Source organism: Eleutherodactylus coqui, chromosome 9 (assembly GCF_035609145.1).
Source record: "Eleutherodactylus coqui strain aEleCoq1 chromosome 9, aEleCoq1.hap1, whole genome shotgun sequence".
Classification (NCBI taxonomy): Eukaryota; Metazoa; Chordata; class Amphibia; order Anura; family Eleutherodactylidae; genus Eleutherodactylus; species Eleutherodactylus coqui.
In genome coordinates, this window is record NC_089845.1 from 90,246,303 (window position 1) to 90,274,004 (window position 27,702).

A 27,702-nucleotide genomic window follows, 5' to 3' on the forward strand; every position below is an offset into this window, starting at 1 on the left:
TAGTGGACACATTAGGCTAAAACTACATGGTGACATTTGGCTGCAAGAGGGGTTGTGGGACCAAAATAATCACTGTGTAGCATTGCAGCCTCACACTTGTGAGCCGCCCCCTGATCCCGCTGACCTCAATGAGAGTGAGAGGTCACAGGGCTATACAGCAATCTTTGTACGACCCCTGTCATGGTTAAAAGTTGCCTTGTGGCCCTAGCCTAATTCCTACAGAGGTAAAAATGTAAGATTATTTGTGGTACCCTGTATATATAGTAAGCTTGGTTCTATATCCATGTAGTAAGCTTGGTTCTGTTATCGTATATATGTAGTGAATGTCAGATTATTTTAGATCTCTAGTGTCCTCAGAGGTCCACAATTGTCATACAGCCCTGGCCGCTGGTAGCCTTAATCTGCCCCCGCCTATATCTACAGATTTGTGGTTAGTTCTTCAAGATGTTTGAACAGTCTCTCTGCCAAGCTCCTTCTAAATCCTTGTGCAAGTGTTCCAAGAAGAATTGATGCTGTTATGAAGGCAAAGGACAGTCACACCAAATATTGATTTGATTTACATTCTCTTTTGTTCATTCACTTAGCATTTTGTTAATTGACAAAAATAAACTATTAACACTTCTATTTTTGAAATCATTCCTAGTTTGCAGCATTTTTTCTATACCTGCCTAAAATGTTTGCATAGAACTGTATTAATACACACAATCCTGACATGTACGTTTACAAAGTGTTACATACACATACTCACACCTACACACTGTAACCCACAATCCCATGTTTACATACATTATCACGTACCACGGCCCTCCTGTAACATTTATTCTGAGGTCCCACTGTACAAGTACATGCAACTACTATCTATCTCAATTCATAAATTCCCAACTTCTGCATTCTACACCCACTTCAATGTAAGGGTGGCTGTGTTTGCATGCGCCCTGACTTCACTGAGGAATATGTAGAATGTGGTGGACAGGACTTGCTGGACCCCTGTTCACTCAACAGGTGAGAATTTCAGAGATGGCATTTATCCTGTAAAGGGTGACATCACAGAGTGGCTGAAAACTGTGATGTCATAAAGTTTTATCATAAATTGGTACCATTTTCAAATTGATTGTTAGTGTGCAGCGTTTTGAAGGGTGACCCCGGACACAGGGCGTATGTTGAGGAGCTGGGAGGGTAAGATGGTTGTTTGTCATGGTGGAACTTACCACGGTCCCTCCCGGAGGGACGCACATATCCTCGGCCAGGGCAGCACTGGGCCTCTTCCGGGCACCCCTAGGTGAGGGATGGCCAATAAACGTGCGAACAGGCATAGGGATTGTCACGGGTGATGCTGCCATTCCGTTACCCATCAGAAAGACCCTTGGCGCTAAAATTAAATGAGCTGCAGACTTGTATCACGTACCTCAAGTCCCCAGGAACAGTCAGGGCCTGGCAAAACTTAGAATAAACACTGGGTGGAAAGCCCAATTTAAACAAAGTTGAGGTGCAGTAAGCCAAACAATAGGATAGTACCTCTACACGGTGATCCATGGGACGGCCGTGTAGGAAACTGTAGAATTTAAGTACCTCTATGCGGTGATCCCAGGCACAGGATGGCCACATAGGAACAGTAGTATTTAAGTACCTGTATGCAGTGATCCAAGGCACAGGACGGCCACGTAGGAACAGTAGTAAGGGAATACCTCTACACGGGGATTTTGGCCTTGACTCACCACCAAAACGCTCACACTCGCTCTCTTTTGGGACTCACTCTCTCACGGTCACTGGCATACAGATGATCAGGAACCGCTCTTCCTCCTCCATTCTTCACCACATGGGAGTTGAAGGTATCCCATGTGGCTGGCACTCTTTTTCAGAAACCCAGAAGAATCAAGCCTCTCCCCGGTCTCACACACTCCTATTTATATTCTCACTCATACCACATGACACGACATAAATGATATATTCCAAGCATCTCCCAGGCTCATGCAACACTTAACCTCTCACTTGCTGCAGCTGTGCAATACACATAACAAAATGACTAGACAATTTGCACAGCGCACCTACAAAAGACATGACATGTATGACATTATGGAGGGGGACAGAAATAGATATACTGGGCCACTACAAATGAACATGCAGTTTTGCAGGTAAACAGCAGCTTTATCCGCAAATTTGGGCACCCGTTAATAATCAATTTGAAAACTAGTTTATTCTAATTGCCTAATAGGAAGGCCGCCTGCAGACGAGCGGGTCGGATCCGGCAGCGAGAAATCTCGCCGCGCGATCCGACCCCAGAGCCTGCAGGGACGAGCGCGTACTCACCCGCGCCTGGCGGCCCCGGCTCTTTGATGTGCCGTCTGCCGCGCAGCCGGCGCATGCGCAGACCGGAGCCGGCGGCCAGGTGAGTGCGTGCCCCGCAGGAAATTAGAACATGCCGCGGTTTGTTTGCCGCGCGAGATTTCGCGCGGCCAAACCGCGGCCGTCTGCATAGGAGTGCGTATTGTAATGCACTCCTATGCAGAGTTTCAGCGGCGGAAATCCCGCGGGAAATCCCGCGGCGGGATTTCCGCTCGTCTGCAGGCGGCCGAAAGCAGATACACATGCTTTTTTCAGCAGTAGCCTGCTGGCTGGACTTTTTTTTTGTCTGGTTCTGCCCTGAGGGCCCTCTCAATACCCTACTGCGTAGCTCTTGACTTCAACTATTAGCCCTCTTAGCTCTGTAAGCCAGGCATACATGCTTACACAGCATCAGGTTATAGGCAGCAGCGAGTAGCTGCAGTATGATTGGTGATGGGGCACACCATAGCATTTTCGAGAAGGCAGGGCCTATGCAGGGAGGATACTGCCCAGCCTCCCATTGTGCTTGGGTGTTATCTTAGCCAGCCTATGAATCTATATAGATAAATTAGGCATTATGGACTAGGGACCCACTCTTGGCTTAGGGCCAACCAGGGGATTCATCATCTGTTTCCCTGTGGACTACTCAAAAAAAAGCAACCCTATCCTTCTTACTTGACTTCTGTCTCCATGTAATCTTCCAATTTCATTAGCAGATGGCAGAGAGCATTACATACAGACAGTGAATGCAGAAGAGCTATATAAGGATAATCAGTGTGAGAGTCATGGAGGCATTCAAGGGGTATGAGGTCACAAAGATGGGGTTCCTTCCAGTTTCACAAAATTTTGTCCCGTGACTGAAGGGATATCTTACCAGTACTTGAGTTCCTCTCCCTGGACCTCTGGTCCACTGGTTCGGAGATGCGTTTTCGGGAAGCAAAGATGGCCACTGCCATTGTTTAACTATCTAATAGACATTATGAACTGCTCTGTAATTAGCCAGCACTGTTTATAAGAGCAGTGCTGGCCAATCATAGAGCAGCTACAGTGCGTTAGTAATCCTAACAATACCAATGCATTGTGGAAGCTCTGGTAGTCTAAATCTTAGCCACCTGAAAATGGAACCGGAACCAGCTGAACAAAGGGCCAGGAAGGCAAGATAAATGTACTGTTAAGATACCTTTCCACCCTCTAGTACAGGGACAGAATTTTATCCTGAAACTGGAGGGTTGCTTTAAACCCTGTAACTCTGCCTGTGTACGCCCCTGGTATACTGCCTTCTCACCTAGTACAATAAACCCCTGAGTAGCATTGCTCTTAAGTAACTCTGTTTTCAACTTAAGTTGATGTGTCAGGGCAGCGGCGGTTCCTCAAATAAAGTTGCATTCCTCAGATAAGGGCGCCGACCGCTCCATGACCTCTTGCGCCGCTCAGTGAGCCGGCGCGCAACTGATGCCGGTCACTTCCTGCTTCTCCTGCATCAGCACGCCTACTCTTCCCCCTTCCCTCTCCACAATGCACAGTGCCGGCTGAACGTTGCTGTGTCTGCCTGCCTCCTGACACAGTACAGCAGCTGAATCCCCCAAGTGCCGGCTGAACGCTGCCTGCCTCCTGAATCCCCACTGTACTGCAAAATGTAAGTACTGTACAGATGAGTACAGTACAGTAAAGAAACGTTTGCAAATAAATACTGCAGTCCTATGTCAAAGCACAGATAACACAGTGATACATACTGCTAAGGATGTCCCTGCAGTCCTATGTTAAACCACAGATAACACAGTGATACGTACTGCTATAATGATGTTCCTGCAATGTTAATTTATTCTTTACAGTTGTGTTCTATATTGATTCAGTATTGTTATTTTTTTGGTATTAAAGACCAGAGTTATTCTCTACTAAATGGGGTTTGGTGTGCTTTTTGGAACATCTAGAACCAATTAATTGGATTTACATTAATTCCTATGGAAATAATGTCCTCAACTAACATTGATTTCTACTAAAGTCCATTGCTTCCGGACGGATTAATGACGTTAGTTGAGGTTCTACTGTATATAACACTATTTTGCTTTTCTTGTAGAAAGTATCATGATGTTTGTAAGTATCCTGAATATTGAGGATAATAAAATGATTCCCTATATCTTTCTGTCACCTTCAGGCGAGTTTCTTCTTTAGACGACCGCTCCTCCAGTTCTGATAATTTTCTCTTGGATGCTGTATGGCTGACAGACACGTGAGAGAGCTCTTTAGTTGCATTATTAGCCTGCTCTTCATTCCTCAGCTGACTTTTTTGCATGCGGTTGATGTCTGCTTCAAGTTTTCTCATCGCCTTATGACTACAATTATGAAAAACAAAATCAATGCTCGGTTTCCTGTTATGACCAACAAAATGCAATTCTGTCAGACAGTGACCTACAAAGGCGTGCATGACTCAGCATATTAATTGCAGAGAGTAATAAATGAAAAACAGAGGTGAAGGTTGTAGGACGGCATAATCTAATCAAGTTATGGCGAGAAAGTAGTGACTTATAGAACATATCCACATTACTCAGTACTGTACATTCCACAATATTAATTCTCTCTGTGCCTAACGACCAGATCCAATCGCCCTCATACTTTTTCAAATATAAAAGAGTATGAAACAATCCATTCATTTTGCTCTTCTTGTCAGGTTGTTGAGAGTTGTATTTAGCCATTTCTCATTTACAAGTTGTAGCAAGAAGTTTTAAAACTGACACGAATTTCGGTTTTCCCAAAGTTTGTCGTTTCATTTTTTATAGTAATTAGAGATGAGCGAGCACCCAAATGCTCAGGTCCGCGTTATTAGAGTCTAGCTTTTCGTAAAATTCGAGAGCTCTACTCGAGTAACGAACCCCATTGACTACATTGCATTTTTGTATGTGGGTCACGAGCTTTTTTTTTTTTCTTCTAGCTTTCTCTCTCCTGCCTGCCAGACAAAACATTTGCCAATGACGCACCCTGCGTCAGGGAGGGGCCAAAGCAGGCACGTCACAATGGGGAGGAGCCAAAAACTGGGTCGGGGTCGAACACGATTTGATGCTCGTTCGAGTAACAAGTACCATTGAGTATGCTAATACTCGAACGAGCATCAAGCTCGGCGGAGTACGTGCGCTCAACTCTAATAGTGGTAATTTGCGTTAACTCTAGATTGTTATGAAGAGTGATTAGATGAATTGCAATAAATTGCAAAGTTATTCATTGCCATGAAAATAAACTTTATTTAAAAAAAACCAAAACATTTCCATTGAATTGCAGCTCTGCCGCAAAATTACCTGCTAACTGTTTAAAAAAATACCAGGACCGTCTCCTAAAGAAGATTTAACTATGGGATTGGTTCAAAAGCAGTGCAGAGTTTGCTCAGGAATGGCAGCAGGCAGGTGTCAGCGCATCTGCATGCACAGTGAGGAGAAGGCTTTTAGAGGCTGGACTGGTATCAAGAAGGGCAGCAAAGAAGCCTCTTCTCTCCAAGAAAAACATCAAGGACAGACTGATATTTTGCATGAGATACACGGATTGGACTGGTACACGGAGAGGACTGGAGTAAAGGTTTTTTCTCTAATGAAGCCCCCTTCAGATTGTTTGGGATATCTGGAAGAATGATTGCCCGGAGAAGAAAAGCTGAGCGCTGCCGTGAGTCCTGGGTTATGTCAAAGTATTCTGAGACCATTCATGTGTGGGGCAGCTTTTCATCCGAGGGAGCTGGCTCACTAACAATTTTGCCTAAGAACAGTGCCATGAATAAAGAATGGCATCTAAACATCCTCCAAGAGCAACTTGGTGATGGTCCTGGAGCAATTTGGTGATCCAACATCCAGGAGCAATTTGGTGATGGCCAATGCTTTTTCCAGCATGATTGAGCAATGTGTTACAAGGCAAAAGTGATAACTAAGTGGCTTGGTAAACAAAACAATGACATTTTGGATCTATGGCCAAGAAACTACCCAGATCTCAATTGCATTAAGAACCTGTGGTCAATCCTCAAAATGTGGCTGGACAAACAAGAATGCAGAAATTGTGGTAAACTCTGAGTATTGATTTGGTAAGAATGGGTTGCCATCAGTCAGGGTGTGGCCCACAAGCTGATAACCAGCATGCCATGGCGAATTGCAGAAGTCTTGAAATATAAGGGTCAACACTTTGAATATTGAGTCTTTGCCTAAACTGTCAATAAAAGTTTAAGGACTTATGAAATGCTTATAACTGAACTTTAGTATATCAGAGAAACATTTGACTAAAAGATCTAAAAACACTGAAGCAGCAAACTTTGTGAAAACCAAAAATATGTCAGTCTCAAAACTTTTAACCACAAATACAGCTGTTTTTGGAAAGCAGGATTAGTTTTTGTACCATCTGTTCAGTAGGCAGATTTGTAATTAACAATTCTAGGAAAGCTGGCTGATAACTCGCATGTGAGCTGTAATGGTGCCCATATTGGTTGCACTGATATGTTGTTCCCCAGAGGCAAATACAACTAAGAAGTGGCTAGAAGGCTTTTACCGTTATAGGGAATAGAAAAATAAATATCTTATTCACACAATTTGGTCAGGAACTTGTCAGTGGCAAACATTTACATTAAATTAGCCTCCATACTTAAAGTAAAAACATAGTATATGCCACCATATACTATGTTAATTGTAAATTTGATATACATGTTGTATATCTACTCTGAAAAACTGTTTTTATAAATCTGCCCCATGATGTAGTGTATATGGTGAAACTTTTAAAGTATATCGCACTATTATAGTAGCTTCATAACAGCCTTTGTAGGAAAACCGCCACGTTTCATCTTTACAATTTTATCCAAAAATGCTGAGGCCAAATTTAGCCTTAAAGGGGTTGTCCGGCCATGAACATCATATCTCATTACTTCTGTTTGCACATTTCCATGCACTTTGTAATGTAGATTGTGCATTGAAAATGTTGCAAACAGAAGTTATTCACTTACCTTTAGGGGTGCCCCCCCCCCTGTGTTGACCCTCGGTCGTCCGTGGTTACGACAAGAAATCGTCTGCATTTCTTGTCGGGCCGGCAGCAGCTCTTGTCGGCGCTGGAACGCTCCTCTTCCCTTCCGCGCATGCGCAGTCCTTCTTTCTTCCGCCGGGACCGTGCTCTTTACCTAATCATCGCAGGGGACGCGCGCCGCCGGTCGGCACATGCGCAGTACACTCACTTCCTGGTTTCATATACCAGAGCGGAGTGAGTGACTGCCTGCCGCTGCTGCTTGGACAAGAGCCAAGAAGACACCATCGGGACTTGAAAAGTATGTGAAAGGGGAGAAGGGGAGTAGGGGGAGTAGGGGAGAAGGGGAGAAATGTTGGAAATGTTGGAGAGATGGATGGATGGATGGATGTGTGCACGGGGGGGGGGGGGCGGGGTGCAGTGATGTGTGTGTGTGTGTGTGTGCACGGACCGGCTGACAGAAGTCCCGGGGGAAGGGGGGGGGTGTGGAGTGGGAGAGATCGATGGATGGATGGATGGATGTGTGCAGGGGGGGGGGGGTGCAGTGATGTGTATGTGCATTGACCCGGCTGACAGAAGTGGGGGGGGGGGGGGTCATTGTGAGAGGGGCACTATGAGGGCATGTGTGTGTGGGGAAATGTTTTACTTTACTTTAGCAGGGGGCGGGGAGAGACTGTAGAGCAGTTCAATAGAGGTGGGCGTGTCGTGGGCGGGGCTAGGACGTGAGCTGAGGGAAATCCTGCCTTTCATGTCTCTTACTACCATCCGGAGCGCGCACACAGAGGAGGGAGAGCGCAGGGCATGTGAGAAGGCAGCACAGAGGCGCCATCTTTGAAAGCTGCAGAGAAGATCAGAGTCTAAGGTAATAAACTGACATTGCAGCTGATCTGCCTGCCGGTTTGAGCCCCTGTATGCTGTCTGTTACTATCCTTACTGAAAGGAAAGCAGCAGCATTATAAAAATTTTTACCCTGTGTGGCCGGACAACTCCTTTAAGCCGTTTGGGAAATATTAAATGTACTACAAACTATGGGGCAGATTTACTATAGCAAATATACCAGTTCTATGGTGCAATGCTGCCGGCGGCTCCATTGAAAACAATGCTCTGCCGGCCCCATGCATTATTTTTCAGAGAAGGGCTTTAAGCCCTTCCCTGAAAAAGAAACATTCTAGTGCAAAAAAAAAAACTTACATCTCCGCCGCTGCCGTGACCCCCACAGGCATGAAGAACACATCTGCTGCATGCGAGGTGAGTACTGATTTTTTTTTTTAAGACACTTTTTTAAATGGCTTATCAGGGAAGGGCTTATGAAGTCATGTGTGACAGCTGCGGTTAAGAATTGAAGAATTCCTCTGCCACAGATGTGGCAGATGTAGCAGCAGGGAATTCTTTCAACTAGTGGGGGTGAAGGAAACATCTGCTGCATGCGGCAGATGTGTTCTTCATGCCCACGGGGGTCACGGCAGCGGCGGAGATGTACTTTTTTTGTTGTTTTTTTGCACTAAAATGTTTATTTTTCAGGGAAGGACTTATATGTAAAGCCCTTCCCTGAAAAAGAATGCAGGGGTGTCGGCAGAGCATTGTTTTTAATGGAGCCGCCGGCAGCAGCAGTGGCTCTATTGACAACAAGCACGCAGCTGTGTTCACACGTGTTTTTGCTTGTACCTAGGTGCACGTGTATGTACACACCTAAGCACGCACAAAAACACGCTCGTGTGAACCCAGCCTAAGACTGTCTAGTCTAAGTATGCGCAGTCTAACTATTAGACAATATTAGCTAATCTGTTCCAGTGTATTTTTTGTGGTGTTTTTCTTCACTTCTGGTGTTTTTTGCTCAATAGTTTTTTTAAATGAAACATGTCCTAGGTTTGGCATTTTTTTCACACATCTTTGGCCGCCTGCACACGAGCGGAAATCCCGCCGCGGGATTTCCCGCGGGATTTCCGCCGCTGAAAGCCTGCATAGGAGTGCATTAAAATACGCACTCCTATGCAGACGGCCGCGGTTTGGCCGTGCGAAATCTCGCGCGGCAAACAAACCGCGGCATTTTCTAATTTTCTGCGGGGCACGCACTCACCTGGCCGCCGGCTCTGGTCTGCGCATGCGCCGGCTGCGCGGCAGCCGGCACATGAAAGAGCCGGGGCCGCCAGGCGCGGGTGAGTACGCGCTCGTCCCTGCAGGCGCTCGGGTCGGATCGCGCAGCGAGAATTCTCGCTGCCGGATCCGACCCGCTCGTCTGCAGGCGGCCTTTCCAAAGACTTCTCTAGAAGGATAAAATCCTTAAAAAAGAGAGATGACAAAAATGTCTGTATGAAGAAAAAACCCCTGGTAAAAATGCATGAAAATCATTATGTTTTTACAACCCTAAAAAAAGCCACAAAAGAAGTGTGCACAAGGGCAGCCTAAAGGAATATTATTATGTCATCTAGAACAGACAAACTGAAATAAAGCATCTCTGACCCTTTCTTCTAATCTCACACAACTCTCTATTTTCCTAATAGCTATTACAATTTATAACCATGACTCATTTTCAGAGAAGAAAAGCTACCATAATTAAAGAAATTATATAACTGTTCTAAAGGGACATGTGTATTCCAAATATGATTGCTAAACCAACACAAGGATGAGTGAGGTGACATGTCAAAGAACACTAGTCCCACTTGGTATTAAAGGGCTTTTCTCACAACTTAAAATTGCTTCACAACCACTCTGTTCTTCCTGGTTGCTTCTGATCAGGACATGTGACTGCTGAAGCCAATCACTGGCTATAGAAGGTTACTGCTGTGCCCAGTCATTGGCTACAGCAGTCACATGTCCTGGTCAGCAACAACCAGGAAGAACAGAGTGGTTGTGAAGCAATTTTAAGTTGTGGGAAAACCCCTTTAAAGTGAAGCTCTATATTTGCTCAATCAACATTTAGCATATATTTTGATCTTGAGGAGATGCAGGGTATGTGGTCCATAAGGCCTCTCGTCTCCATATAGGGAGCCCAGTACTATGAAAAAAGTATTGTAGTTGGGGGTCCCATTACAGATTTTTCATTGGGACCCAGAAGCTTCAAGTTACGCCTCTGCTATGCACCATCTGTTTGTCAGAATAATTCCTGACATCCTCCTCTGATCCCTTCAGTCAACAAATTATTTACATCCACGGAATTCCCCTTTGCTGGATTTTTCTCCTCTTGACGTCATAAAACCCCATAAGGTTGGCAGTTTTTGAAATACTGGCCCTAGCTAGTCTAGCACTGGTGATCATGTGTCTTATTTCCATATAGGAAAGCTCTCTAATAAAGTAGTCAGTGTATAGCCAATGCTAAACACAGGTAGAACGTCACTTGAAAAGCTGAATATATTTACTATCCACTACCTAGTATATAATCTGACAACACTAATATGGCCCTAATCATGCAGGACAACTTCCAAGGCCTCTGTAGGTAGAACTAAATATGAACAAGCGGACATCAGTTCTTAAAACGCATACCAAAAAATCATTACTTAACCTGTTAGCAGTTTTTATTGACATGTCCTCATTTTCCAGAGTGAGGGTCTTATTCTCATATTCTAAGCCCCTTAGTGCATGAAGTTTTTTATGAAGTTGCTGCTCCAAATTACATAATTCGGCCTGGAATTCTGATTCCTTAAATGAAAAACGGTATATTAATGCAAAGTTTTTGACACAACAGTGTTTGACTGAAAGTTCTGCTCTGTATTTTTAGTAGATCCGTCAGCTTACCATGCTGCTTCTAGGGGCAGCATAAAATGGGAACAGGTCAGCTCTCATATTAGCCCAGATGAAACCAAAAATATTGTGCCATTTGGCTAATGGGAGCTATCAAATAATCGAGTGCACTCATAGTTATGAGACCCATGTTTTCATGAGAGGACCTCTCACAGGGCTTTAACAAACAATGAATGGTAGAAGGATAACCTATGCTTGACTTTCACCAATTACAATATCTAATATAATCTATAGCAAGTGGCGGTGTATAGATAAGTTTATTATTTTACTACAGGCAGCCCTATGAATAGAATGTTGTCTGGTAACCAGACAACCTCTTTAACATGACATAGTATTAATTCAATGAATGTTAAAATACTGTCCTGGGGTAGTGTTGATCATGTAGTACTGACCACAGTCAACAGTTCATCTTAGTTACAAGCTGCTTTATTTTCTTTCATCATGCTGTCAGAGCACATGATTGATCAAAACATGCATCAATTTGCATAAATTGTTGGCCTGAACACTGAATACTGCTGGAACAAAATCTTCATGCTGTGGCATTTTCTCTGTGAGGCTGTGGATGTAAAGTGAAACGTTCATGACCTCAACGTTAATGGGCCGTCAGTTTTTGATTGGTGAGGGTACTGTTGTTTATATTGCAGTTCGTTCTATGCAGTAGCTGGCACAGCTACCTACCCAGCCAATGACGTGTATGCAATATTCACATAAGCATTTAGTTCTCTTTATCATGTCCGCATCAACCAAACACTGGATAGGCCATCAATGTTAATCTCCCGGTGAACGCTATTCATTTTGTACATACATTGCTTTTTAGCTGCAACCACAATTCTGCCGGCTTCAGAATTGAGATTTCACAGTAACTTTTTTTGCTAGCTTGATGTCTGTACAGAGATAATGATTAGTGATTTGCTGGAATTCCCAATAAAGATGAGAATGTGGTACTGTTGTCTAGAGCTCAACACATAATGGAGAGATCTATTAGGCAATTTCCACAAGTTTTTTGCACATACCTATTTTGCAGAAAAGTTTGCAACTTTTTTTTTATGCCAACTTTAAAAAAAAGTGGTTGGGACTTCATTGTAGGGTTCAGTGCTACCCCCAGCCCTTCAGATTTACTATACTTTATACCAGAAACTGTGGTATAATATATTATCCTGTTATTCTACACCAGCTGGCGCAGATTTCAGTTTGTGACGCACTGACGGCCCAAGATGTACCAAAGGTTTTAAGAATTTAAGCCTCCTAATATTAATATTTAACGTATCTTCCGACAGTGAAATGTAGATGAAGACCAACATATGAAATACTGGTCCTAATAAATCTGCCTCAGACTTTAAAGGAGAGATAAGGAATACACTCATATATATTGTTATAATCATTGAAAGTATTATACAATTACCAAAATTTCGGCTTCCTGTGAAAGTTTAGAAAAGATATTTGATAAGTCTTTGCATTTTTTCTCTTGATCATCCAGCTCGTACTTTAAGTCATTTACCTAAAAGTAATGGGAAAGAAAAAGAGTTTTTCTATAACCTTGTTGGCACATAAAGCTGACAACAATTGAAACAATTCTAACAATAAAGTATAGCTGTCACCTATTTATATATTAGGAACAAGAAATAAAGGAGAATTTAAAAAAAAATACACTTTTTCATGTTTTTTCTGTAGCAGATATGTATGTCATATATTAAAGAGGTTTTTCATGGAAATACTATTAATGGCCTATCCTCGGGATAGTCAACATCAGTTAATCGGCTGCAGTCCACAACTTGGGAACCCGACCAATCAGCTAATTGCACATGTGCTGTCAGTACCACAACACACAGGAGTTCAGAGCAGAAAAAGTTAGCCCGACGACTACGCAGTGGTCAGCGCTCATGCTTGTAATTGCAAGTACAGTGCTCAATGATTTTAATGAGAATTGCGCCTTTAATTACTAGGGCCGGGCACTACACGGGGATCGGAGTATCTGCTTCTCCTCCATATCCCTGTGTGTTGTGGACCCTTGCCAATCAACTATGGCAGGATAGAGAAAAAAATATTTAAGTATAATATTTTCTTTAAAAGACCCCAACTTCTTTCTGGCTACAGAGATGTGGACTACATCCATGTATAAATGATATGTAAGTGGAAATGCTCTTTTAACCTGCATGAACACAATTCTACTCTCTACCCTCCATGCACATCTTTTGGTTCAATACAGATTGTGATGGTACAGAGAAAAACTTTGTTTAGAAAGCATAAATTTGTGTAACTCAGCTGAAAAGTTATTTTTTTTCCTTTGTAAAGCTCTAAAAAGGGCCACTGTGAAGTGGAAATGATTGCTTACTGGATGTAATGCCTCTTGTTCTGTGCCCTAATTTAAATTAGTTCCTAGTCACAGAAGATGCTGCGGCTGCTTTTTATCCTTCACAGCCAGATAATATAAAACTTAAGCTGATCACTTGTAACTTCCATCTCGCCTTATTAAGGTACTAAACACGTCTTGGGTTACTGAAATTGCTTTCAACCTTGCACTTATCATATGTTCTTCAACATATGCATTATACAGCAGTTTAACTATGTAATATGCTGGCACAAACAAAAGTAAAGCAGCAAATAGACACATTTATTCTCTTAGCTTGCACTGATTAATTCACCCATAAAGAGCTGTGACAATGGGAAAATACCCTCACGTAATCCTGACATAATGGTACAGTCTTTAAGGCCAGTCTCACACAGGCGTTTGTAAAACACTGCGTTTTTACAGCGGTTTGGAACGGCGTTGGATAGCATTTTTAACACACCCCACTGTGGCAATGGGTGATGTGTAGAGATGAGCGAGTATACTCGCTAAGGCACACTACTCGAGCGAGTAGTGCCTTAGCCGAGTATCTCCCCACTCGTCTCTAAAGATTCGGGGGCCGGCGGCGGCCGAGGAGAGCGAGGAGGAATGGAGGGGGGATCTCTCTCTCCCTCTCTCCCCCCACTCCCCCCTGCTCCCCGCCGCGACTCACCTGTCACCCGCGCTGGCCCCCGAATCTTTAGAGACGAGCGGGGAGATACTCGGCTAAGGCACTACTCGCTCGAGTAATGTGCCTTAGCGAGTATACTCGCTCATCTCCAGTGATGTGGTGCATTCAAAAGTGCTGCAATACACTAAAATAGAACAGACAGCATTCAATTAGTGTGGCGTTAGAAACGCCGCACTAAAACGCTTGTCTGGGAAGCTCTATTGAAATCAATGAAGGCTCAGTACAGCGTTTTCTTTTAGTGGGCATTTCAAACGATGTAAAAAACACCTCTGTGGGAGTGGCCTAAAGTGACCCTACAGTTTCAGAACAAAATTCTGTCCTGGGACTGGAGGGGGGCATATTACCTGTGTTTGTTCTTCTCTGCCATCCATCTAATCTACCAGTTCTGGTACCAGTATCTAAGATGGTCCCTGCAATTTTCTGTCTGCCTACTGCACACTATGCACTTCTCTCTGATTGGCCACTGCAGTTCACATAAGTAGATCTGGCCAATCAGAAAGCAAGTACAGTGCATTGGCAGTGTAACACTACAATGCACTATGAGGATTAGATAGTATGAAAATTTGCGTTGGTCATCCTGGACAGTTGAAAATGGGTTTCTTTTTGGAGGCAGACCTTTTCTCTCCATAGGATCCAAACGCTCTTCTGCACACTAGCTTCTCAAATCTTCCACCTTTGGTCAGGCAATCACTTCTGGCTAAAGACATGATTGCAACCTGGAAGATTGTGAGAAAGGCGTATAGGCTACCCTTTAAAATTTCAAAGTATATGAAGATGTGGAGACATCCAGAATTCAAATAGGGTGGGAAAGCAAATTATTTAGACAATGGCAAACCAAAGGCATAGAGACCGTCCAACATATTTTACATTCCCAGGAGCCTAGTCTACAAACTTTCCCAGAACTCCGAGAAGCCTTTGAGCTCCCAAGCACACACTTCCTCTCCTATGGGCAATTGAGAGGGTTTTCTACTCACCAACTTACGACAAATAGACAAAGAACATATCTCCAACCCACTAGACCTCTTAATCACCTCCCCCTCATGAAAACACTTCCTCTCTAGTTTATATCAAGTCTTTAGGTTAAACCTTGCAGCATTCAATGGATCATCGATCTTTAAAAAATTGTTGAATGAAATCAATGATCCAGAGATTGAACAGGAAATCACAGATGGTTGGAAAGCAATGTGCAAAGCCATTTCCAATAAAAGATGTAGAGAAACTCAGTTTAAAAATCACACATAAGGCCATATATGGTTTTGATATCCCACCACATCCCAATGCACCCGACAGACTGCTGGCCTACCCTAAATGTAACAAGTCAAAAACAAACATGTTCCATAGCTTATGGAGCTGTCCCGAAGCTCAAAGATATTAGACAGAGAGAAAACTACTAATACACAAGGTCGAAAAAAATCTTACTACCATTGACACCCCAAGTTTTTATATTCCATTTTCTCCCTGCTGAACTACAATCAAGACATTTCATCTATGCTACCCTTATGATAAGCAAACATTACCGATTAACACAATGGCTACAGCCGCTAACTCCAAAACTCACAGACATAACACATAGACCCAAAAACTTTTGTGTATGGAAAAATTGGAATTAGAATATAGGGTGGAGTCACGAGAGCCGTTTTTTTTTAAAATTACGTGCGTTCATTGAAGAATGTTTAACCACACAAGAGATTGTAGAGTGTATGAAGTCATTCAAGGATACCTCATGCTATCTTAAAGTGCATGACGCAAACCAGTTGGGTAGATTAAGAATAGACTAACAAAGGGGAGAAGAAAACTTCATACCAAGATCCGGCAAATTTAGAACACCAATATTCATGTATAATATTGAGTGCAGAGAGTGGTAGAGCGACCTTGGCACCCGGAAAGTTAGTTAGTTGGTTTAAGTTTATGAATATTTCATAGCAACATGAGATGATAATGGGAGTGACGTGATACAACCTACTTCTACCTACAAGTCTCTCTATAGTTGTTAGAGCATTCTGCTAGGACCTGTTGTTCTACGTGTTTTCCCAGCAGCTCAGCTTCACAGGTGTGGTTAATTGTGCTGCCTGGGTGTGGTTTGCATGTAAATATCAGCCCTCTGGCTGGGGGGCGGGGGGGGGGGGGAGTTGATTTCCTCATTCCCCTTGTGTTTGCATTCTTGCTTGTTGCTCTGTGTTATTGTGAACTGTGTCCTGTGCTGCTTGGATCATTTACCATCTAGGGCGACTTGGGTCCTTAGAATTCAGAGCGGGGCCGTCCCTATAGGGGCGACAGCCCTGTTTGCAGGCATGCATCCTAGGGTTAGTTGAGTTGCCTTGTTAGAGTAGGGACCACGAGACAACAAGGACCCTTGAAGTGGGCTCACGGTTTAAGTGACTTGACTAATACACAAACTAATTCCTTGTAGTCTTATAGCAATTTCATCCATTTATTCGTGCGGGTATGCTGGTGAGCATTTTAGGTGTTTGCCTCTGTCTGTCCACGAGTAGGTAATCCATCTCTGAGTCTGAGTTCTGTCTGTATTCCTGTATCTGAGTTCGTTCTGAATTCCTGGCTACAGTCCCTCTACCTGAGGAGTCAGCTGCCTACCCCTTCAGAACTGGTCTCAGCTTGGTTGGTTGGTCCTGTGGATCCACGTTCCGTAAAACCCTAATGCAATGTACTAGTCCTAGTTGGCTGGATACAATTATGGAGAATTATATGACTATACAAGAAAGTGATACTGATTGTCACATGCCTTTTTTCAATATACTGTGAAATGTTTTTGGTTATTGTAATTTGTACTTTGTACTATTTATAAAACCGAATAAAAAAGAGTTATAAAAAAAAAGAAAATGGGATCCAGAACCAGCAGATCAGAAGATTAAAAAAGAACAAGTGCAGGTAATATACCACCCATCCCTTGCAATCTCAGGACAGAATTTTGTCCTAAAATTGGAGGGTTGCTATAATTGTCCTCACTGAATTCAAAACATTAATTCAAATAACGCATGCTGTATTCAGACGGTGCAGTTGTGGTGCGACTAAATCTGCACCGGAAAAAACGCATAATTGGTTATTGGTTCTGTAGAAATGAACTGCAACATATACTAGTAAAGTACATGATGGCTGACTTTGGTATGCGGTGTACTGTATACTCTTTACAGGGTTATGGACTTTGCACAGGGAGTCCCCATGTTTTGTCCCCAGAGAAGACAGCGCTGGCAATGTTCATGCACACAATACACAGATACGGGTCAGGCCAGGCAGAGATCAAAAGCCAGAGTCAGAAGTCGAGACCAATTCAAAACAGCAAACAAACACCTTCACAAATGAACAGGAGCCAATCAACCTTGTTTCTTGGCAAGATGTGACAGTTCTGAGCAAGTTTGCAATAGGCTAACACCAGCAGCTGGCATTTCCCTGTCCCTTTAAAGGTGACCAATGCCATACATATTAGAAAGAAGTAGGTTGTTGGTTGAAGAACTAATGAACAATTAATCATCTGGTGAACGTTCCCACAAACGCAGCCATGCACATTTCATTCCACATTGGCCATTTCAGTTCTTCAAATTAACCATATAAGCTTGGTGACACCTGAAGACAGTCAGATGAAAATTTCAGAAGTGGGAGACATCTTTCCAGATGATGACAGACTGTCATTGGTTGGTTAAGATGATCCTTCATTGTTCCATTTCACCCAAGAAATGATCATTTTTTATTTTATTTTTTTTAAATCATCCATTTTCACCAACTATAAGATACATTTGCATGGTGAGATTATCAGGCATGAATGTTCACCCAAATTCCTGCTGCTCAGCTGTACATCTCCCCATGTGATCGGCGAAACGTACAAGTGACCAGTGAAAGCCCTATGGAAATGAACAATCTTATCAACTATTGCTCACCCCCATAGAGTCGATCATCTGATGTGTGTGAAAAACAGTGGGCTGGTGCCAATTGACATGCTTTATTGATTGAAGCTCATTACTGGTGGGCAATTTTTGGCCTGTGTAAATGAGCATTTAGTCTAATGTGTATAGGCAATATGAGTTGGCCCTAGAGATATCTCCCCGCTCGTCTCTAAAGAATCGGGGGCCGGCGCGGGTGACAGGTGAGTTGCGGCGGGGAGCTGGGGGGAGACAGAGGGAGAGAGAGAGATCTCCCCTCCGTTCCTCCCCGCTTCCCGCCAGCCCCTGAATCTTTAGAGACGAGTGGGGAGATACTCGGCTAAGGCACTACTCGCTCGAGTAATGTGCCTTAGCGAGTATACTCGCTCATCTCTAGTTGGCACTCATGACTATACAGAGCTCAGCAGCGGTAGTGTGACCAGAAGGACATCAGCCGCATACATAGGCACAGCAAAAAGGATCCAGTTCTAAATTTACTTTATTTACATTAACCTTGATTCTCACTCGGTTTCATACTTAGCCTTACTTCACATATAGTCGTATGTAACATCTTTACTGCAATTTTGCCAAATCGACGATTGCAGTTTTGCTAAAGAAATGTTCCTACAACTTCTAAGATGTAAAACTGAATCGTGGCATCCAAAGACATGTGAAATCTCATTGGCAGTGCCCAAACCTGGCAATAAACTGTTAACATTCCATTAATATAAATATTCTTTTACTAGAACACTATCTACCACACGATGGAAGGACAAACTAAATTAACCATGGGTCTTTTCCTTTACAAAGTTAATGTTATTTCAACAAGTCTGTAAAAACGCAGAACAGAATTTATATTTATTTACAGCTAATATGAAATTATCAATCCAAAACTCAAATTTAATGCTTGAAGGGAAGTTCATTCCGTTGAGCTATGCACTTAAATTAGTAGTCGGCAGTCATTCTATTTCTTTTTTTTTTCCACAACAGATTGCGGTACTGAATTTACATGAAACATTAACATTTAAACAGTATCACTACCACAAATGCTGCTTGAGTAAATCGGAGATTATACACTGGACATTCACTGGGTTTCATTACCGTATACTGGGGTGTAAAGAGATTATCGTAATCCCTGGTATAGAAGTAAACAAGTGGGAAAAGATCATTTCTGGTTTGGGGAAAATGCTGGTTTTACTATCAATCATTATGTACCCTACACAACATGATTTTGGGGCCAATGTGGCACCATTGTAAAAAAAAAGACCTGAAATAACCCACCACAAAAAATATACAAGAGGATTTCCACTTAAACTGGGAATATCATGGTGAAAACGCATAGGTGAACAAGAAATGTCTGTCCAAATGAGGCATATATAGGCAAATGTATAGATAAATACAGAGGCGTAACTTGCCTGGGCCCCAATGCAAAACCTGTAACAGGGCCCCAACGGTTTATTCATAAGTACTGGGCTCCCTATATGGAGAAAAGAGGCCTTATGGGCCCCCTGAGGCTCCTGGACCAGGGGTCAACCGCTTCCCCTGTATCACCTATGGTGATGCCAGTGGGTAAATATTGCCAGTAGAATGCTATCTTACAATACCAACATAATGCCTGCATTTACATAGCCATAGACCTCAATAATAAAATTCTGGCTGCCTGAAACCTTCAGTAGGGGGCACTCACTGCATACATATTTATAAAATACATAGTGGGTTTTCTGTACTGGTGGCTAACACAAAATTTAGTCAAAGATTTGCATGCTCTGCTGGGAGTGTGGAAAATCTTCCCTATTTCAGAAGAGTCATGGATAATCTAGGGGTGTGTGCATGATTGTTTTAGGTTGCCTTTTAAATGGGGTAGTCCTGTTATGGCCCATCATGGCTGCAATGGGAATATCTTTCTGTACTCAAGGGGACTGGGAGCTAGGGAAACAGCGTAGTCAGCTGCCTAAGAGTGCGTTCCACCATTCGGTGTGGACTTAAATGTGGATTTTGGTGCAGATCGACAGCAGATTTTAACTTTTCAATTAAATTCAAATTGAAGGGGTAAAATCTTTTGCCACACCAAAATCCAGGACAATGTCCACACCAAATGGGGCAAATTTTGGTGTGGATTGTTGTGGATTTTTTTCAGCTGTGGAAAACCTGCAGAAAATCAGCCACGTGTGAACACAACCTTATACAGTTTCTATAACTCCCATAGAAGTAAATGGAAGTTATGAAAACAGCATAGAACAGAAAGCAATACTATTTCTGCAGCTCCTGTATCCTTTACGTCATTTAAAAGGAGACCTACTTAAAATGTGAAAACTGTTTTATTAGCTTACTTCTATCATATTAAGGTATAAATTTGAAATTATCGGCCCAAAGGCTAATGCTGCATTACTGAAAGACTAATGACATTTCAGTTTTAGTTTCTGTCACCAAATGAGTTACCAAACTCCCCAAGACATTAGATGCATTATATCACAACTGGTTCATCATGGGCTAAACCACAGCAGTATCTAAGGAACCCATTTCTTGCCCTTAATACTATCACAAAAATATGGAACCAGGTGGATACAAAAAAATAAAAACGCGGACAAGACATAGATCAGTTAGGGCGAAGCAAGAACATAGTTAGGGTCTAGACCGCCCATAACCTGGGGCAGGATGTAAATTACACAGAAAATATCTAGCTTGTCCCCAAAATGCCTGACTCAGGTCTTTGTCAGTGTATCTGCCACTGATGCTCCCTAAGGTGCATGCCAGAGGTCCTTCAGCCATACTTTGCCAGATGCTCCTAAGGCCTCATGTCCACGGGGAAAATCAGGCCCGCTACGGATTCTCCATGGAGAATCCGCAGTGGGTCCCTCCTGCCCCGCGGACATGAGCGCTGAAAATAGAATATACTCAGCTGCTGCAGGCCATGCGTGTCTTCTCTTCTTCCCGGACGGATCTTCTTTCTTCGGCCCGGCAGATGTGCTCGGCACGCCGGCTGCGTGCCGGGCACATCCGCCGGGCTGAAGCAAGAGGATCCGGCCGGGAAGAAGGGAAGACACGCACGGCCCGCAGCAGGTGAGTATAATCTGATTTTAGGTCTGATTGTGAGATAAGCCTAAGGTGAGTTACAATGGGGATCTCACAAGCAAATAGCTGTAAAGGCAGTGTCCGGAAGACTGCTAAGCAGCTGGTTGAGGGGAGAAAAGTTAAAAATGCAGTGCAAGGATGTGAAGCAATGTTTAAAAGAGCTTTTGGTATGAATCCAGAAGGATGCTTGGACAGTTGTGCAAGTGGGAATTGGCTACGTGTTGGCTTCTAAAGATCGTCAACAACATTGAGTAACCTATAGTGGGCAGACACCTCAAATCGCGGTGCATAAGACTTTCTTACCTGTATCTATACATGGTCAGCCATTCCATGTAATTACAGACTCAGTTTCTACTTACAGAACCATGCTTTTCCGTCTGTGTAAGAATGAATAAGGCCTCATGTCCACGGGGAAAATCAGGCCGGCTACGGATTCTCCATGGAGAATCTGCAGCGGGTCCCTCCTGCCCCTCGGACATGAGGCATAAAAATAAGAATTAACTCACCTCTCGTCCGCTCCGGATCTTCCCTTCGCCGCGGCTTCATCTTCTCTCCGTCGCGGACGGATCTTCTTTCTTCGGCCCGGCAGATGCGCAGGGCACGTCGGTTGCGTGCAGCGTGCATGCGCCGGCCCGAAGAAAAAAGATCCAGCCGCGACGGAGAGAAGATGAATGCGCGAAGAAGGGAAGATCCGGAGCAGGTGAGTATATTCCGATTTTGGTCTCCCGCGGATCCGGACGGCTTCCATAGGCTTCAATAGAAGCCTGCGGGAGCCATCCGTGCGGGAGACCCGCACCAAATGGAGCATGGTCCGGATTTTTTCCTGCACGCGGATCAGCGTCTGCAGGGAAAAATGACATCCGCAGGTATTTAACCCCTTCCCGCTCCTGGACGTACCTGGTACGTCATGTCATTAAAGTGTCGCCGCGGTGACAATCGCGGCGACACAGCAGTGATGTCTGCTGACTATGTCAGCAGACAAGTGCTGCGTCCGGGCTGGGGACCAATCAGAGCGGTCCCTCCCCCACGATCGCTGTGATTGGTCAGGGAAAAACTCCCTGACCAATCACAGCGCAGCAGCGGACTTCGCGCTGTTTACAGTAGGGGCTCCATGTGCAAGCACCTCAGTGTGTTTCCGGTGCTTGTACAGAGAGCACCTACTGTGTTTTTTGTGAATATAAAGTGCGATTAGAGTGTAGATTAGGCAGGGAGTGAGTGTAGTGTAGTGTAGTGTAGTGGAGTGGAGTGGAGTGTAGTGTAGTGTAGTGGAGTGTAGTGTAGCAGAGTGGAGTTAGTGATCAGTGTAGTGGAGAGGAGTTAATCATCAGTGTGGTGTAGTGGAGTGAGTGTTAGTGATCAGTGTGGTGTAGTGTAGTGAGTGTAGTGAGTGATTGATCAGGCAGTGTACTGTAGTGAGTGTAGTGAGTGATTGATCAGGCAGTGTAGTGTAGCAGAGTGGAGTGAGTGATCAGAAGTGCAGTGTAGTGTAGTGAGTGAGGGATCTGTAGTGTGTGATCAGAAGTGTAGTGAGTGAGCTGTAGCGTGCGATCAGCAGTGTAGTGTAGCGCAGCGTGTAGTCAGTGCATCCCTTGGTGTAAAAAAAAAAAAAAGTTCCTGTTGTTCCCTTTTGGTTACCTGTCCCGTCACCCGTTATTAGTTAGTGTAGCGTTTAGTTAGTCCGTCTAGTGTGTAGCGTGTCGTTAGTCCGTGTACTGTCAGTGTATTCGTCTGTGTAAAAAAAACAAAAAAAAACAAAAAAAGTTCCTGTTGTTCCCATTTCGTTACCTGTCCCGTCACCCGTTATTAGTTAGTGTAGCGTTTAGTTAGTCCGTCTAGTGTGTAGTGTGTCGTTAGTCCGTGTTGTGTCAGTGTATTCGTCTGTGTAAAAAAAAAACAAAAAAAACAAAAAAAGTTCCTGTTGTTCCCATTTCGTTACCTGTCCCGTCACCCGTTATTAGTTAGTGTAGCGTTTAGTTAGTCCGTCTAGTGTGTAGCGTGTCGTTAGTCCGTGTTGTGTCAGTGTATTCGTCTGTGTAAAAAAAAATAAAAAATAAAAAAAAAAGTTCCTGTTGTTCCCATTTCGTTACCTGTCCCGTCACCCGTCATTAGTTAGTGTAGCGTGTCGTTAGTCCGTCTAGTGTGTAGTGTGTCGTTAGTCCGTGTTGTGTCAGTGTATTCGTCTGTGTAAAAAAAAAAAGAAAGAAAAAAAAAAAAACACTTACGTGAATACACCACATAAGTTTCCGCGTTCTTTCTGACCCCCGTCCCGTGGTCACCCCATCCCGCAGTGTCCCATCTAATAAAACTTTTTCCCCGTGTGCCCCATTTTATATAAATATGGCCCGCAGGAGGTACACTTCAGAGGAACTGTATGCAATCATTGCATCAGACTCGGACTCAGGTAGTGGTGATGACGACCCCACTTTTTTGGCATTCTCCGACTCCTCATCCTCATCCTCATCCAGAAAGTCTGAGCTCCCTGCACCCCCGAGAAGGCGTCCAAGGACCACCACTGACCCCAATGCATGAGATGCTCACTGGAGTACCCCGGAAGATTACAGACCCCAGATCCCTGATTTTATTGGGAACCCAGGGATTCAATTTGATCCGGAAGGGCTCAGAGGGAAGGACTTCTTCAAGTTTTTTTTTTCAGAAGAGTTCATTGCCCACATTGTTACCCAGACTAATTTGTACGCCCAGAATTTTATTCAACAAAATCCCACCTCCAGCTATGCCAGACCCGATAAGTGGACCCCTGTGGACGCACCAGAGATACAAAAATTTTGGGGGCTTATACTAACCATGGGGCTAATAAAGAAGCCAACAATCAGGGCGTACTGGTCTACCGATATTTTGTACCACACCCCAATGTTCCGCATGGCGATGTCGAGGACGCGCTTTGAGTGTATTTTAAAATTTCTGCACTACAATGACAACCAGCTGTGCCCCCCCAGCGATCACCCCAATTACGATCGGTTGTATAAGATCAGGCCCGTAATAGACCATTTTAACGCCAAGTTTGCCCAGGCGTATGCCCCACAGATAAACATTGCAGTAGACGAGTCCCTGGTACACTTCAAGGGGAGGCTAAAATTCCGCCAGTACCTGCCCAGTAAGCGGGCACGGTATGGTGTGAAGTTGTACAAGCTGTGCGAAAGTACATCAGGGTACACCCACAAGTTCCGTATTTACGAGGGGAAGGACACTAAAATTGAGCCCCCAGAATGCCCCCCCGTGCTGGGAGTAACAGGGAAAATAGTGTGGGAACTGGTGCACCCACTATTAGACCAGGGTTACCATCTGTACCTGGATAACTTTTATACCAGTGTCCCCCTGTTTCAGTGCCTCGCTTCCAGAGGAACAGTGGCATGTGGCACTGTTCGGAAAAATCAAAAAAGCCTCCCTAAGACGCTGCTTGGGCAACTGCTCAGAAGGGGTGAGAGCCGGGCCCAATGCAGCGACAATGTATTGTGCGTTAAATATAAGGACAAGAGGGATGTCCTTATGTTGACGACAATACACGGCCACAGCAGTACCCCCTGCCCAGTACGAGGTACCAGTGCAGAGACCCCCAAACCAGACTGCGTCCTCGACTATAATAAGTACATGGGAGGGGTCGATCTATCAGACCAGGTACTGGAGCCCTATAGAGCCATGCGGAAAACACGGGTGTGGTACAAAAAACTGGCCGTGCACCTCGTACAGATGGCACTGTATAATGCCTACGTGCTGTTCCGAGGTGCAGGCCACAGGGGGACATTCCTTGAATTTCAAGAGGAAGTTATCAAGGACCTAATATTTGGGGACCAGGAGGTGGGGGAGAGGCCCAGTACTTCTGGAAGCGAGGCCACAAGAATTGTACCAGGGCAGCATTTTCTCAGTGAAATTCCCTCCACTGCGACGAAGGGAAGGACCCAAAAGAGGTGCAGAGTGTGCTACAAACAGGGGATAAGAAAAGACACCATATACCAGTGTGAAACGTGCCCCACACAACCCGGCCTCTGTATAAATGAGTGTTTTAAGATCTACCACACGTCCCTGAAATTTTAATTTTTTTATTGCCCTGACGTTTTACCCTGATGTACTTCGCACAGCTTGTACATAAAGCCACATGCTAAGTCCTTCCCTTCTGAGCCCTGCGCCCTAAAAACAGTTTAGATTCACATATGAGGCATTTTCCTGTTGGGTAACATCATGGATTACGTTTTCTCCTTCTGCCCCTGGTAAAAAATAAAAATCTGGGCCTAAACTGAGCATTATTGGAAAAATGTGAATTTTTCGTTCTCAACTCAAATTGTTAAAAAAAATTCCTCAAATACCTGTGGGTTCAAACCGCTCACTACACCCCTTAAAAAATTCCCTGAGGGGTGTAGTTTCCAAAATGGGGTCAGTTGTTGGGGGTCTCAAATGCACTGGTACCTCAGGGGCACTGCAAACACTACACGGTGTCTGAAAATTATTCCAGCAAAATCTGCATTCAAAAAAAGCGCTCCTTTCTTTCTGAGCCCTGCCATGTGCCCAAACAACAGTTTACATCCACATATGGGGCATTTCCGTGCTCGAGAGTAATTGGGTAATGCATTATGGACTATGTTTTCTCCTTCTGCCCCTGGTGAAAAATGAAAATCTGGGCCTAAAGCTGAGCATTATTGGAAAAATGTGAATTTTTCGTTCTCAACTCAAATTGTTAAAAAAAATTCCTCAAACACCTGTGGGTTCAAACCGCTCACTACACCCCTTAAAAAATTCCCTGAGGGGTGTAGTTTCCAAAATGGGGTCAGTTGTTGGGGGTTTCAAATGCACTGGTACCTCAGGGGCACTGCAAACACTACATGGGGTCTGAAAATTATTCCAGCAAAATCTGCATTCAAAAAGCCAAGAAGCGCTCCTATCCTTCTGAGTCCTGCCATGTGCCCATACAACAGGCTACGTCCACATATGGGGCATTTCCGTGTTCGAGAGCAACTGGGTAACGCATCATGGGGTACGTTTTTTCCTTCTGCCACTGGTAAAAAATATAAATCTGGGCCTAAAGCTGAACATTATGTGAAAAATGTGATTTTTTTTGTATTGAACTCAAACTGTTAAAAAAATTCCTCAAATACCTGTGGGTTCAAACCGCTCACTACACCCCTTAAAAAATTCCCTGAGGGGTGTAGTTTCCAAAATGGGGTCAGTTGTTGGGGGTTTCAAATGCACTGGTACCTCAGGGGCACTGCAAACACTACATGGGGTCTGAAAATTATTCCAGCAAAATCTGCATTCAAAAAGCCAAGAAGCGCTCCTATCCTTCTGAGTCCTGCCATGTGCCCATACAACAGGCTACGTCCACATATGGGGCATTTCCGTGTTCGAGAGCAACTGGGTAACGCATCATGGGGTACGTTTTTTCCTTCTGCCACTGGTAAAAAATATAAATCTGGGCTTAAAGCTGAACATTATTGGAAAAATGTGATTTTTTTTGTATTGAACTCAAACTGTTAAAAAAATTCCTCAAATACCTGTGGGTTCAAACCGCTCACTACACCCCTTAAAAAATTCCCTGAGGGGTGTAGTTTCCAAAATGGGGTCAGTTGTTGGGGGTTTCAAATGCACTGGTACCTCAGGGGCACTGCAAACACTACATGGGGTCTGAAAATTATTCCAGCAAAATCTGCATTCAAAAAGCCAAGAAGAGCTCCTATCCTTCTGAGTCCTGCCATGTGCCCATACAACAGGCTACGTCCACATATGGGGCATTTCCGTGTTCGAGAGCAACTGGGTAACGCATCATGGGGTACGTTTTTCCTTCTGCCACTGGTGAAAAATGAAAATCTGGGCCTAAAGCTAAACATTATGTGAAAAATTTGATTTTTTCGTATTGAACTCAAACTGTTAAAAAAAAATCCTCAAACATCTGTGGGTTCAAACCGCTCACTACACCCCTTAATAAATTCCCTGAGGGGTGTAGCTTCCAAAATGGGGTCAGTTATTGGGGGTTTCAAATGTACTGCTACCTCAGGGGCACTGCAAACACTACATGGGGTCTGAAAATTATTCCTGCCAAATCTGCATTCAAAAAGACAAGAAGCGCTCCTTTCCTTCTGAGACCTGCCATGTGCCCATACAACAGGCTACGTCCACATATGGGGCATTTCTAAAAACTGCGGAATCTGGGTAATACATTCCAAGTTTTGTTTCTTTGCTAACTCCTACTGTTTTATATATAAAAAAAGGTTTTATATTGAAAATCAGTAGAAAAAAGGAACTGTTCTAATTTTTGATGCACTTTCCTTTAATTCCTGTAAAACATCTAAAGGGTTAATAAACTTTCTAAATGCCATTTTGAATACTTTGAAGGGTGCTGATTTTAAAATGGGGCAATTCATGGGGGATTCTGATATACAGGCTCGGCAAAACTATGTCTGAACTGCATTGGTCCTTAAAAAATTTAGATTTTGAAATTTGCTAGTAAATGTGAAAAATTACTGCTAAATTTATATACTTTGTGGAGTCTGCAAAAAGTAAAATAACACTTAAATAATGATTGCTGTGTAAAGTAGGCCTATGGGAAATGTTAATTAATAACTATGTTGTGGTGTTTGACTTTCTATCTTACAAAGAAAACAATTCAAAGTTTGAAAATTGTGAATTTTTCCAAATTTTCAGTAAATTTGGATTTTTTTTCCTAATAAGGACAAAATTTATTGATGAAATTTTTACAC

The 27,702-nt window shown here is 43.6% G+C and overlaps 1 protein-coding gene across 3 annotated transcripts in view; it reads right to left on the minus strand.

Moving 5' to 3' along the window:
• The window catches only part of CCDC178 (coiled-coil domain containing 178), a 371,972-nt gene that overhangs the window by 286,854 nt on the left and 57,416 nt on the right, over positions 1–27,702 (minus strand). For all 3 annotated transcript variants that reach the window (XM_066578043.1, XM_066578044.1, XM_066578045.1), the window contains 3 exons: positions 12,440–12,535; positions 10,799–10,935; positions 4,472–4,655 (listed from right to left, as the gene is read on the minus strand). In XM_066578043.1, coding sequence (XP_066434140.1) covers positions 4,472–4,655; positions 10,799–10,935; positions 12,440–12,535 — 417 coding nt within the window. The remainder of the gene's footprint in view (positions 1–4,471; positions 4,656–10,798; positions 10,936–12,439; positions 12,536–27,702) is intronic.